General features: G+C 49.1%; 1 protein-coding gene across 5 annotated transcripts in view; it reads left to right on the top strand.

Moving 5' to 3' along the window:
* LINGO1 (leucine rich repeat and Ig domain containing 1) overlaps window positions 1–15058 on the top strand; it is an 827164-nt gene that overhangs the window by 717851 nt on the left and 94255 nt on the right. Inside the window, exon 1 of one of the 5 annotated variants that reach the window (XM_053272885.1) lies at window positions 14458–14949. The exons of the other annotated variants lie outside the window; for them this stretch is intronic. Coding sequence (XP_053128860.1) covers window positions 14944–14949 — 6 coding nt within the window. The 5' untranslated portion in view covers window positions 14458–14943. Of the gene's footprint in view, window positions 1–14457; window positions 14950–15058 lie in introns of those variants that run through there. 5 annotated transcript variants of the gene reach the window in all.

Here is a 15058-nt window from a genome sequence, read left to right as displayed (position 1 = left end):
GGATAATGTCTCCCTCTGTTTTGCCCATGCTCTCCATGTTGCTTGCTTCTCATGGTGGGCCCCAAGGAGCCAATCGCGTGGACATCTGGGAGGGTCAATCTTTGTTGGAACTGCTGCATCCTAGAAAGAACAAATCTGGAAGAAATGATATCTAGGACTCTTTAACTTCCAGTTAGGTGTATATAATTTTGGAATGAGGCACTTAGTGCAAATTCCTGAGCAGCTCAGCTTCCATCTTCAAAACAGGTTACTAGTCCTCATGATGGTGCAGTTTCTTGCTTAATTTTGTTTTTGTTTTCTGTAATTTTTGGAGGTAATAATACATTTGATGTACATATAGCTGGAGTTTAGTGTAAGATAAAAGGAGAATGTGTACACATTGATAGGATAAGCTGGAGATCTCTCTCTCTCTCTCTCTCTCTCTCTCTCTCTCTCTCTCTCTAAGGCGTTCCCATTGCTAATCCCATGTGTGGCAGCTCTTGCGAGAGTTCGCGAGTCAGCTGCTGGAAGCAGGAGAGGAAAGTGGTGGTGCCAGACAGGCTTGCATGCTTGTGGGCGGGGGGTGGAGGCAGAAGAAAATGGCGGTGGCCGACAGGCTGGGGGAGAAAACTATGGTAGGTGGCCAGCAGGTAGGAAGAAAATGGTGGCAGCAGTTGGGGGGACAACTAGAGGCACAGATGCTCTGCACCTGGCCCAGCTAGTTTCATATATTGCCAATCAATGCACAGTCTTCAGGTGAATTTGGAAAACGCAAACACAGCTGAGAGATTCCATACATTACCCGTCAAGATACATATTGCTCAGGCAATATATGAAAACATTTTCTTTACACTGTCTACACACGTGAAGAGATATGTCCATTTTCACATATTCCCTGCATCTTTTGGCACGATCTCTATTGACCAGGCAATGTATGACATTGCCTATTCATCCTGTTAGTTGTGGGGTGGGGATCAGACTCCCCACTCTGGGAAGAGCATCTAGGTCCCAAGTTCCTTCCCTGGCAGCATCTCCAAGATAGGGCTGAGAGAGATTCCTGCCTGCAATCTTGGAGAAGCCGCTGCCAGTGTGTGAAGACAATCCTGAGCTCAATGGACCTATGGTCTGACTCAGTAGAAGGCAGTTTTCTACATTCCTAAAGCTTGCAAGGGTCTGTTTTCGAATGTGGGTTAGATCTCACTAGGGCAATGGGCTAAGGCACCCACCCCTGACTACCCCTGTAATAAAATTCAACTTTCTAGATTGTGCAGACCTACCCCCAGAGCAGGGATCTGCTCTGAAGATCCATTGGGGAAAGCGCTGACATTATTTACAGATGGCTTAATTGTTCATTCCACCTCAATCACTCTGCTTTTTCTGCCCTTATGTAGATACTCTCTTTCAGTCATGACTTACACTCAGATTCCACCCTCCATTTTCCCTTACAGTATTTCACTCCTACTGTCGGTAAACAAGCTGCATTCTTGGGAAGGAAGAGAGATCGAAATTCTGTAGGATCAAACGGAGCAACTTGAGATACAATTTGCATAAATTTTCTTGGCACCATTTTTTGAGGGCAGATTTTGAATGTCTTGGCAGAGAAGATGGAATTGTGTCTGAAAACCAAGTGTGAGAACCAAGTTACCCCTGCTAACTGAGCAAACAGACACCTTTGAAAGTGGGGATTCTCTTATATCCAGCAGGGGGAGAGCAACTGGCCCTATCTAACCCCAACACAGCATCCCTCCAGTGGCTGTTGCTGGTATCTGCCTTATGTTTCTTTTTAGATTGTGAGCCCTGTGGGGACAGGGGACATGGTCGTCTTATTTATGTATTATTTCTTGTTCTTTGTAAACTGCTTTAGGAACTTTGGTTGAAGAGTGGTAAATAAATATTTGTGGTGGTGGTGGTGGTGGTGGTGGTGGTGGTGGGAATTACCCTTTGTTTTATTGGGCCAGTTTCCACTAGGATTTTCCAAACCTTCTGGATACACAGAAGTCATAATCGAACAGAAAGGGTGTGACAGCTATGTTATTCAACACTCTCTCTCTTCCACATTCTCCAGCATGCTTCGAAATGAACACAACTTGTAAGGTTACTTAGATGTGGCCACCACTGAGTTAAATGGGACATGTTCACAGGAAGAGTGCACCAAAATTTAAGCCATACAACCCAAGCCCTAGGCAAGGTTAGAGAGCTGGTCTTGTGGTCACGAGCATGAATAGTCCCCTTTGCTAAGCAGGGTCTGTCATGGTTTGTATTTGGATGGGTGATGGTATGTGAGTGCTGCCTGCTATAAGATATTCCCTGTAAGGGATAGGCCTGTAGATGAGTGGAAGAGCATTTGCATACTTGCATGCAGAAGGTCCAAGGTGCCACTCCCTGGCAGCATCTCCAGATAGGGCTGAGAGAGACTCCTGCCTGAAACCTTGGAGAAGCCGCTGCCAGTCAGTGTAGACAATGCTAAGCTAGATGGATCAATGGACTGACTTGGTAGAAGTCAGTTGCAGGGGAGTAACAGGAACATAGGAATATAGGAAGCTGCCATATACCAAGTAAGAACCTTGGTCCATCTAGCTCAGTATTGTCTACACAGACTGGCAGCAGCTTCTCTGAGGTTGCAGTCAGGAATCTCTCTCAGCCCTATCTTGGAGATGCTGCCAGGGAGGGAACTTGGAACCTTCTGCTCTTCCCAGAGCGGCTCCATCCCCTAAGGGGAATATCTTCCAGGGCTCACACTTCTAGTCTCCCATTCATATGCAACCAGGGTGGACCCTGCTTAGCTAAGGGGACAAGTCATGCTTGCTACCACAAGATCAGCTCTCCTCTCCTAAGGAGAGTAACAGTTGCAGGGGAGTAACTGGGGAGTAACAGTAGGATAGAGGGCATGCCCTCAACACTTGCCTACGGGCTTCCCAGAGGCATCTGGTGGGCCGTTGTGTGAAAAAGAATGCTGGACTAGATAGACCTTGGGCTGATCCAGGAGGGCTTTTCTTATGTTCTAAAGCAGCTTCCTGTGCTCCAAAGGGCCATAGGAATACAAGGCCATTTGGAAATACAATGCATTCCATGGTCATTTGGAAGGAATCAGGGCTTTTCAGTGGGCATTCCTTGTCGTTTGTTTTAGCAAATTCCCTAGAGCACCTGCATGCTTGCATGCAGAAGGTTCCAAGTTCCCTCCCTGGAATCTCCAAAACCGGGCTGAGAGAGAGACTCCTGACTGGAACCTTGGAGAGCTGCTGCCAGTCAGTGTAGACAATGCTAAGCTAGATGCACCAACGTTATGACTCCGTAGGAGGCAGCTTCCTATGTCCCATCTTCCCCTCAGGTAGCCAAATAAATGCCTTGGACTGCATTCCAGGGTACCAACCTGCAACGAAAGAGCAAAAGCACTATCCGTTATGAAATGCCGTCCTAGCTGACTGCCTACGGCTGTCTTGTGCCTAAGCTGGCATTAAGTTTGCGAGGGCGGGGGGAGTTGGTTTTTGGGTTGTTTTTTTTTGCAAGAACAAAGTATCCATTGATTTCGGAGACAGCAGGCTGGCACAGGTGCTTCAGTCTGGTGTCTTGACTTTGGTCTTTTTATCACTGGTGCAAAAATCTGTTCAGCTCAAGTGATAATAAATGTCATTTACAGGAAAGGGATCGGCCCTGCGATCTTTGCAGCATCCTGGAATAGATCTCCTCCACCCCATGCTCATTTTTCTTTCATTTATGCGTCCACAGGGAGAGAAAGGCCCTCTACCTAACCCCTTCCACTCCTCCACTCACCTGATTCCCCGGCCCCCTTCACACACACCCCTCTCTCTCTCCCACTCTCTCCAGCATGTTTCGAAATGACAAATACACACAGATGCTCCGGCATCTTGCTTTTTCAAACGCCCACTTCTCTTCATTCTCCTTCCCAAGCCGCTCGGCCCCTCCTCCTCCTCTGAAGTGTTGCTGTTACTATTAATGATTTGAAACTGCCAACGATCTGTCTGGAAAAACACCAAGAGAGAAGGAACTCAAGGCCTCCGGAGATGGAAGCAGGCCAAGTTCTATTGTATCAAAAGATAGTAGCAGTGCAAACAGCATTCACCTGTGGAATTGACTCATGGGGGGGGGAGGTGTCTCCATCACGGAGCAGCTGAATTCCATTTTGCAGGGCGTGGCATTATTTTTAAATGGCTAGGTACATTTTCCTCCCTCGTAATTGCTCTATAGTGTTGTGTACGTTGATTCATGGTTTGCGGGCGGATTGGGCCATTTTTGTAACATTATGAAAGTGAAGCTTCTGCTGATTACCGTAAAGTGTGACGTCGAGTCGATTTCGACTCCTGGCACCCACAGAGCCCTGTGGTTTTCTTGGGTAGAATACAGGAGGGGTTGACCATTGCCTCCTCCCGCACAGTCTGAGATGATGCTTTTCAGCACCTTCCTATATCGCTGCTGCCAAATACAGGTGTTTCCCATAGTCCGGGAAAGATACCAGCGGGGATTTGAACCAGCAACCTTCTGCTTTAGTCAAGCATTCCCCCGCTGCGCCACTTAAGGTGCACTGATTACCTTAGGAGGCTCATATTATATGCACAAGGTGTGTTGCAGCAATTCAAGGATTGGACTACAAGAGAGCAGAGCTGGTCTTGTGGTAGAAAACGTGACTTGTCCACTTAGCTAAGCAGGGTCTGCCCTGGTTGCATATGAATGGGAGACTCGATGTGTGAGCACAGCAAGATATTCCCCTCAGAGGATGGAGCCACTCTGGTTCTAAGTTCCCTGACTGGCTTGTCCAAGAGAGGGCTGAGAGAGATTCCTGCTTGCAACCTTGGAGAAGCTGCTGCCAGTCTGTGTAGACAACACTGAGTTAGATGGACCAATGGTCTGACTCAGGATATGGCAGCTTCCTATGTTCCTATGTTTCTACATAGGAAGCTACCTTATGCCAAGTAAGTCTAGCTCATAATTATCTACACTGACTGGCAGCAATTCTCCGGGGTTTCAGGCAGGATAATTTCCCAGCCCTACCTGGAGAGGCCAGGGATTGAATCTGGGACCTTCTGCCTAAAAAGCAGAAGACCTACCCCTGACCTACAGCTCCATCCCCAAATATAGGAAGCTGCCTTCTACTGAGTCAGACCTTTGGCCATCTAGCTCAGTATGGTCTACACCAGGGTTTCTTAACCTTGGGCCCCCAGACGTTGTTGGACTACAACTCCCAGAATCCCCAAGCAAAAGCCATTGCAGCTGAGGATTCTGGGAGTCATAGTCCAACAACATCTGGGGGCCCAAGGTTAAGAAACTCTCATCTACACTGACTGGTAGTGGCTGTTCAATCCATCAGTCAATCCATCCATCCATCCATCTTTATTGCAGTTGTTGACCAGCAAAGGTTCTTCAAGGTTTCAGACTTCGCCACATTTGCACGTAACGGGAAACTAGAGGTGAAGGAGCCTGAAGTTGACAAACCTGTACATGCGAATGCGTGAAACCCCGGTCCTGTCTGGACCTGAGGTTTCCCTTGCCAAACTACAGTTTGAAACATTGAGTTGTAGTGAGTTTCACTGCTCGAATCGTACCCAAGGTTTGCAGCTGCCAGCATTACATGCAGATGCAGAACTGGAGGCTGTGCTCTCTATAACCGGAGTTGAGGGAGGGAGCTCCTTCCTCTCTCTGTCTGTGATTGGCTGTCGGGGCTGTCCTTCATGCCAGAAGGTAGCCTGCTGAGCCGGTCCCCCCTCCTCTCTGCAGTCTCCCTGACTGCAGTTCAGTTCCTGTCCACTTCATCCAGATGCTGGCAGGTAAGCATGCGGTGGAGGGGAGTGGAACCGCCTTCCCATCGGATCTTCAGTTCTGCATCACCTGCTAATTGAGCAAAGAGGTGCCTTTTTAAAGTGGTGATTCCCTTTATTTAGCATGGGGAGAGCAACTGGCCCTATCCATCCCCAGCACAGCATCCCTTCAGTGGCTGTTGCTGGTGTCTATCTACCTTATGTTTCTTTTTTAGATTGTGACCACTTTAGGGACAGGGAACCATCTTTATTTATCTATTTATATCTATGTCAACCGCTTTGGAAGCTTTTTGTTGAAAAGCAGTATATAAATATTCGTCGTATTCGTATTATCACGTGCGAATGAGGCCTCTCAGTCGAATCTGGAGATGCTGCCAGGGATTTAACTTGAGACCTTTTCCATATAAAGAGATGTTTGACCACTGAGCTTCAGAACATTTCAAAAGACATTTGACCATCCCATAAGGGTTACGTCCCATAAGGCCTTCTACTGAATCAGATATATCCAGCTAGCTCAGTATTGTCTACTCTGACTGTGAGCAGTTCAGCCAGCATAGCATAGGGGTTAGAGTGTTGGACTAGGACCGGGAAGACCCAAGTTCGAATCCCCATTCGATCATGAAACTCACTGGGTGACTCTGGGCCGGTCATGTATCTCTCAGCCTAACCTACCTCACAGGGTTGTTGTGAGGATAAAAATCACCATGTACACCACTCTGAGCTCCTCGGAGGAAGAGTGGGATATAAATATAATAAATAAATAAGTTAAATAAATTTCGGACAGGGGGTTTTCTCCAGCCCTACCAGGGATTGAATCTGGGGCCTTCAGCACACAGACCATGTGGTCTTCCATTAAGCTGTGGGCCCATTCCCAATCTCCCATGTTTGTGTACAACTCTGTGCTGCGAACCCCACAACAGTAAGATATAAATATGCACTGAGGTGGAGGAAATGCAGCGAGATGTTCCCAGCTCTCTTTGTACTGTGAAATCTGATCCAGACAGGTGGTGGAACTACGTGGAGAATTCTTATAGCTTCTATCAGGTCTGTAGTGCTGGGGGGGGGAAGCCTAAAAGTTAGGAATACTCCCCACATTTTCCCTGATTCACATTTCTCCTCATATTATGGAGTTCTGGATTAATGGGCGATCTTTCTGAATGGGAGCGATACACTGGGAAAACTCGAAATTGCCTTCAGTTGAGTCAGAGCATTTGTGCTTCTAGCTCACGTTGTCTTCACACTGACTGACTTTGCCTCTCCAAGGTCAGACTACATAGGACCATAGGAAACTTCCTTATACCGAGTCGGACCATCTAGCTCAGTATTGTCTGCACTGGCTGGCAGCAATTCCCTGAGTTTTCCGAAAGGAGTCTTTCCCAGCCCTGTGTGGGAATGCTGCCAGCAGGATTGAACCTAGGACCTGCTGCAGGCAGAGTGGATGTCTTGCCACTGAGCTACAAGTGGACTTATACAGCCCTATCCCGCCAAGAGGGGATGATTAGAAGAGGGGAAACTGAGTTCAAATTCCTACTCAGCCTTGAAGCTTATTGGATGAATGTGGGCCAGTCAGCTACTTGTGAAGGGGAAAATAATGAGGATCTCCCCATGAGCAGTGGCTTAGCCTACTCTCCCCGCCAATGAGCAGGGAGCCATCCCTGGATGGCCGAATCGGCCACCGACACAACTCCCAGCTCTGTCACAGAGACTGCCGGGGTGGCAGGGATTGGGGGCCACCCAGCCTTTGGAAGTCCCAGGATATCCCATGCGAGTGCTTGGGGCATTCTGGGGAGACCCCCAAGGTCGGGAGGCTGCTTGTAGCCTCCCGGTTGGGGGTCTACTCGTGTGTCGCCATGGTGTAGAGCCACGCAGCAGCAGCACACGATCAGTAAAAAAAGGCCACTAACCCTGTTTAAGGGGAGGGAACTTAAGCGGGCTGACAGCCGGGAGCCATGCAGCTCCTGGCGGTTCCCACGACTACAGGAAAGTGGGCGGGGCTCCCTTAGCCCACTTTCCTGTGGTCATGAGAATAGCCTCAATGGATGCTGTCCTGAAATCTCTGGAATTCCCCTGCTAACTGCTAACGGAGCAAAGAGGCACCTTTTCCAAAGGGTGACTCTCTTCTGTTTAGCAGGGGGAGAGCAACTGGCCCTATCCATCCCCAGCACAGCATCCCTCCAGTAGCCGTTGCTGGTGTCTATCTTATGTGCCTTTTTAGATTGTGAGCCTTTTGGGGAGAGGGGAGCTGTTTTATGTATTTATTTGTATCACTGTAAACCGCTTTGGGAGCTTTGGTTGGAAAGCGGTATAGAAATATTCATAGTAGTAGTAGTAGTAGTAGTAGTAGTAGTAGTAGTAGAAGGGCAAGACCCAAATCCTATAGACCACAAACTGACTCAGGAAATGCTCATGGAAGGACATGTTCCTAGCTCAAGGATGCTGCACTAGCTGCTTGCCCTAAATCTGGAGTTTGCATAGCAACAACCTATACTTCATCAGTGTACTCATTAGGGAGAAGCAGCCAATCCCAGCCCTTGCATTGCTAAAGTAGGCTGCACAGCTCTACCTGATGAATGGCCAGCCTGCAGGCAGCGCAGCTCTCGTTAATGTGGGGATGGGGCAGGATGGGAGAAATAGACTTGATCAGGCTCCCAGGAACCAGAGGCCACTGGGCTTCATCTGGAGCCCCCTGGCTGATTAGGATGAGACTCTGCAGAGTGCCAGTAGCTCATTGACATGGAAAGAGCCATGAAGCCCAGTGGTCAAGCAAATGCTTTGCATGCACTATACCTCCGGTTCAAGTTGCAGTTCTCACAGGGAGCCTTGGGAGCCACTACGTCAGAAATGGAGCAGCATAAGACATGGAGCACAGTAAGGAATGGAGCACCATATGGAATGGAGCACCATACGGAATGAAGCACCATAAGGAATGGAGCACCATACGGAATGGAGCACCATAAGGAATGGAGCACAATCAGGAATAGAGCACCATAAGGAATGGAGCACCATAAAAAATGGAGCACTTCATATTCTTTTGGCTCTTCCCTCCTCTTCTCATTCCAGAAACTCCTCCTCAGACCTCTCAGATAGGCAATAAGCTCCCCAGCACTGCTGGAGCTCGCACTCGAGAAATAGGACAATTGGGCCTCTTTAAGCCCTCAAGGAGGAGAGCTGGTCTTGTGGTGGCAAGCATGAATGGTCCCCTTTGCTAAGCAGGATCTGTCCTGGTTAGCATTTGAATGGGAGACTACATGTGTGAGCACTGGAGGATCTTCTCCTTAGGGGATGGGGCCACTCTGAGAAGAGCATCTTCATGCTTGCATGCAGAAGTTCCACGTCCCCTCCCTGGCATCTCCAAGATCGGACGGAGAGAGACTTCTGCCTGCAACCTTGGAGAAGCTGCTGCCAGTCTGTGTAGACAATGCTGAGCTAGATAGACCAGTGGTCTGACTCGGCATGAGGCAGCTTCCTATGTTCCTATGTTCCACTTTCTGCAGAGGGGGTGGAACAGGAGGCATCAGTCGGATGGTAGAGCTATTATGAAGCCCTTGGTGCTCGGTCATTGCTAGGCCAGCATCCTGACCTGTTGCCTAGGAATGCATTGTATTCAGCCTACTCCTGCCCAGTGATCTGTCCATGGTCCTGTTCCTGTCCAGTGAGCTGTCCATGGTCCTGTTTCTTGCTGTGTTCCCTGCTTGACCTCCTTCCAGACTTTGTCTCCAGTACCCCTATGGACCCCAGCCTGGAACAGCAGGACAGGCCAGCTTATGATATTCAACATATTCAGCACTGAGAACCAAACTGGAAGAGAGAACTGAAAGCCAATGACGCACTAGCCATCTATGTCCTGTCCTGCTGCAGGAGGTGGTGCTACCCAGTAACTGCGCTGGGTTTAAAAGGGATTAGTCAATTCCATGAAGGCAAAAGAGACATCTAAGCAGTGGCTGTTAACCATGATGGCTAGGTGAAACCTCCATGGTCAGAGGCAGTATACCTTTGTTGGGTGGCAACCGCTGTTCACTCTAACAGGGATTCCCAGTTGTTGTTGACTACAATACCCAGAATCCCCAGCTGCAACGGCTTTTGTTTGGGGATTATGGGAGCTGTAGTCAACAACATCTGGGGATCCCTGTTAGAGGGAACACTGCAGGGAGTTTCTCAGAGGCAGCAGTGCTGAACTAGATGGACCTCTTGCCTGATGAAGAAGGGCTCTTCAGTCTGTCTGTGTGTGAGAGGGAGGGAGGGAGGGGGAGAGATGTTAATGGTTCATGTAGTACAGCGGCTCCCAAACTATTACTACTAATATGAATATTTATTCATAGTAGTAGTATGAAAAAAGTGGTATTATGAAGCACATTTAGCGATGTGCATGAATCAAATTTTCAGATTCAATTCAATTCAAATAGAAACTGGACAACTCAATTCAAATTAGAGTCAAATTGGTCCAAAACAATCTGATTGGGTTTGAATTCAAATCAGTTTGACCTATTTGGGCGCCATTTTTGACCAATCAGGGTGTCTGAATGGTTTTTTAAAAGGCGCCAAAATGTCCCTAGACTGTTGTCAAATTGATTTGAATTCAAATTGAATTACCCCTTCTAGGGGTGATGCGATTCAACTTTGCATCATTTGAGTTGGCCAGATTTGAGCCGAGTCGATTCAAATTTGAATTGATTCGTACATCCCGATTGTATCCCACTCTTCAACCCAAGTTCTCAAAATGGTTTACAGAGAAAAATAAATAATACATAAACTTGAGTCCCCGGGGATTTTTAGTCCAGCAACATCTGGAAACCCAAGGTTGGCAACCCTGCTCTAGTGTATGAAAATCCAGCTCTGGATAAGCTCCATAGAGCAATTAAAGGACCAGAAAATATCTGTAAGATAAGCACCTTTTAACCCCTTCCCCCAAATCCAGCATTTGTAAAATGTGTAAAAAGAAAAAATCTCCCCCATGTCCTGCCTCTCAGGTCCTCTCTAATCTGACTGACTGGGAGTTTGTGGGTTAACAGTGCCACACAGGCTACTTTGGCAACTAGTTATCAAGAGACTCTGACTAATGCTGGGTCAAATGGGCGGTTTCTAGACCATGTGATCCGACTGGAGTCTTTGAAAGATGTGAATGCCCACTCTTTCCCTGTGATTATTCTCCTGCAGTGTTTGGACATGATGGACTCTCTGTGTACCACGCTGGCACCCTCTGTTGGAAACCAACCGGCAGTGCTGATGTCTCCAAAGTTGGGAAAAGGACTTCAGCAATTTGCATGGAAGGACAGGTGTTTAGGGGAAAGAATGCCATGCTTTTCCTGCACAAAACACTCAGTAACATCCTTTGCTAGTTGCCCAGCCAGGGGCTGAGGTCAGGTCTCTGCTCCTGGGTTCTCTAATACGGGGGCAGTGAACTAAAGCCACATGTATTTGCTGTACATATTGAGACTTTTCATTCGGGTGAGTTAATATAATGAGGAACTAAAGGAAATATTTTGAATGGCCTTCCCACGGACAAGTGGCCGGTATTCTGTATTAAGCTTTAAGATACTTTACAGTTCCTTTAGGAACTCTAAAAGCCACTTTCTTTGAGGAGTTGGCAGAATGCAAATTTATTTAAAGGCAATCAGTCAATCCATTTTAAAAAGTGGTAATGAAGAACAAAAGCTTTAAAAAAAAACACACACACAGAGAACAATGCTACATTGTAACTGAGCTTCCTTCAGTAAGGAAAATGACCGGATATGTTGCTTTAGATCGGGGTTTTCAACCTTGGGCTCCTATAGATGCTTGGACTACGACTCCCAAGGCCATAATGGCAGGGACATAGCTAGGGGAGAGGGGGCCTGAGTTTGCCCCTCTCCCCGGTGACCCCTTGGAGTGAGGGAGGTGATGAAAAAATAGGGAGGGGTGGAGCTGGGGGGGGCTGGGTTCTTTAAACCTGTCTGCTCAATTATAGCTACACCCCTGCTGGGGATAATGGGAGTTGTAGTCCAACAACATCTCAGGACCCAACTTTGAGAATCCCTGATCTGGATGAAAAAAATAATAGAACACCTGGCTTTGCCCGAAGAAGTTCCCAGCATCACCTTTCTGCATCTCCAGTAAGTCTTAGTTGTCCAAACTGGGCAAGATCGCTGGGACAGTGTGGTAGCTCAGTGATAGAGCATCTGCTTTGCCTGCAGAAGGTCCCAAGTTCAATCCCTGGCAGCATCTCCAGGTAGGGCTCAGAAAGACTCCTGCCTGAAAGCTTGTAGCGTTGCTACCAATATTGAGCTAGATGGACCAGTGGTCTGACTTAGGAACATGGGAAGCTGCCATATGTCAGACCATAGGCCCATCTAGCTTAGTATTGTCTTCACAGACTGGCAGTGGCTTCTCCCAGGTTGCAGGCAGGAATCTCTCTCAGCCCTATCTTGGAGATGCTGCCAGGGAGGGAACTGGGAACCTAGATGCTCCACCCAGAACAGCTCCACCCCACACATCTAGTCTCCCATTCATATTCAACCAGGGTGGACCCTGCTTAGCTAAGAGGACAAGTCCTGCTTGTTACCACAAGACCAGCTCTCCTGTTCTCCGAGATATGGAGGCTGCTTCATTTGGGTATAGCCACAGCGACCCAAAAAGTCTTTTCAAGTGGTATCATGAAATCCAGGTGGCAAGGAGACAAATAGATTCCCACAAAGAACAGATCCCCGTGGTTTGTATTGCAAGCATTTCATGGTTGCTAATTGTTGAGAATGCCATGCTCTTCATACAATGAGTGTTGATTAAAATATTGCCCTCATTTCCTCAGACCTCTGGGATTAACATAAATAATCATTATTACATCATCATCATCATCATTATTATTAATTATTATTATTATTTAATAATTACAATTAGGACTGCAGTTTGCGAGGAACAATAGGAAGTGTTCCATCCCCTTTCATTATGTTGTTTGCCTTCGGAAATTATTCATTTTCCAGATTTCTGATCTTTATCTTGTCACGACTCCTCTATGCACTATCCACTGATGACAACTGGACCCAAATGAATGGAATCCCAGGAGGTTACCTTAAGTGAGTTACAAAGCAAGGATTTAGTTTGGATTTCCCTTTGAGTGGAAATAGGGATGATCTGTTCATAAATATTCATATTTTGGTTTCCGTTTCCGTTTCCAAACTGCTAGCTAGTTCTTAGGTTTACAAGCGCACAAATATCACCTTTGAACATAAGAACTACCTTGCTGAATTAAATCAAAGTCCATTCCGGCCAGTATTCTTTCTCCCAAGAGATTCTCACCAGCACTCACCAGCCGAACATAAAGGTATGGCTTTCCCCATTGCTTATCCACAGCATCAGGTATTGTGAGGTATACTGCCTCTATACATGGAAGTTCTGTTTAGCTGCCATGATTGAGGTTAATGCACCTATCCTGCATGAATGTGTCTCCAATTCTTTGCAAAACCAGCAAGCCAATATTCATGTCCTAACCATGGGTCTCCCTCCTCTATCCACCATATCTAGCACCAAGCTGCCTTTAAAATCAACTCCCATTTTGCCCCTACTTGGAATGCAGTGTTTCCTAGAAAATATTCCTTATACCATGCTTCCCTCCAATATTAACATGCACATAAGCTAGAGCAATGGAGGCGGCGATCGGGTTCAATTCACCACTAGGCACAAAGGAAGCTGCCATACTGAGTCCGTCCATTGATCCATCAAGCTCAGTATTACTTACACTGACTGGCAGCAGCTCTCCATGGCTTTAGCCAGGAGTCTTCCCCTGCCTGACCAGGGACTGAGCTCGAGACCTTCTGCATGCAAAGCGATGGCCCCATCCCCATATATCCCCCATTCCTAAAGGAAGGTCATGTGGCTATATATAGCCTCTGAGCATTTTCCATGTTCCTTGGCACCCAGGAGTGACAAGAAGAAGCAGACCCCTCTGTGTGTCTGGGATGGAGGGGACGGGGCATTATTAGGACTTCCAGGTGTCCCTTATACTAGAGCGTCCTCGGCCACAGTCTCCCTGGAGAAGGTCAGCTAGGGGAGGGAGATCCGGGCGCTTCTTTACCTGCCCTCTCCTCCTCCTCCTGAAAAAGGCACCCCTGTTAGTGAACCCAGCTCCACACTCCCCATCCCTTAGCCCAGGGAGTTCCCAACCTCGGCTCCCCAAGGTCCGAGTGGCTGGGGGTGATGGGAACTGTAGTCCCACCAAGGTCTGGGGGCCCGATATTAGGAAGCCCTGGTGTGGCCGGGCCGTGCTGGAGAAGACACTCCACCCTCTCTGTCCCGCAGATCTCCGGTCCTTTCTATCTGTCAGGAAGAGAGAGAGAGAGAGAGGAGATCTCCACACCCAGAGTGTCCCCTCCCTCCCTCCCTCCCTTCTTTCCTCCTTCCGCCACGTTTGCTCTTGGCTTGTGTGTGTTTGGGGGGGGGGGGATGTTGGAGATCAGGCCATAGATGGCGAGCTTCTGCCCCCTTGCATGGAAGGCGCTCGCTCTCGCTCTCTCCCTTGACCACCACCTGCCCCCTTTCCTTTTAGGGAGCCCTGGTCTCCCCCACACCCTTTATTGCGGGGGGGGCATTATCAGATCTCTCCTATCACACACACACCCCGCCTCCAATCACAGGAGGAGGGAGGCGGCCGCCTTGATTGGTCGGCGGGGAGGGGGCTCTCTTTTCCTCCCCCCCGCCCCCCCCCCGGCTGCGATCGCCGAATCCGGGCGCGGAAGGGAGGGGGAGGAGAGGCGATCCCCCCCCCGCCCGCCTCCCGCCGGCCTCGTCTGCAGCCCACCTCCTCCTCCTCCCTCCTCCTCCTCCCGCGCTTCCCACCTGCCCTTCGGAAGGCGGCGGGAGGAGCCGAGCCGCCGCCGAGTGAGGAGGAGCGCCTGGCAGTGGCTAGCCCCTAGAGCCCCGGGGAGGAGCCGCTCTCCAGCCGGCAGCCGGCGGCGGGGGCCCGATCCTCCCGGAGGGGGTCTTGTAGCCAGGAGCAGTGCGGGGACGCCTCGATCCGGGAAGGGGACGCCCGCCTGCGCCCGGGCTGGGACGGACGGAGGCAGGCGAGGAGGCGGGCAGGCGAGGCTCTGCCGCTGCGGCTCTTGCCCGCGGAGTCCATCCTGCCTGGGAGCCGCCGCTGGGGCTGGGGCGGCGGTGCGAGGGGAGGAGGATCGTGATGAAGATGCCATTTCTCACCCAGAGAGGAGGGCGGCGAGCATGAGAGATGCAGGTGAGAGGCGAGGCGGATTTAGATCTGGATTTTCGGGGGGGGGGGCGCTCTGATCCGGATTGGGGGGCGCTGATCCGGATCAGATCCGGATTGGCAGGGAGGAGGGTAG

This window comes from Hemicordylus capensis, chromosome 10, assembly GCF_027244095.1.
Source record: "Hemicordylus capensis ecotype Gifberg chromosome 10, rHemCap1.1.pri, whole genome shotgun sequence".
NCBI classification, from domain to species: Eukaryota; Metazoa; Chordata; class Lepidosauria; order Squamata; family Cordylidae; genus Hemicordylus; species Hemicordylus capensis.
The sequence above is the reverse complement of the archived record's forward strand: the minus strand, read 5'-3'. Positions and strand labels throughout refer to the sequence as shown.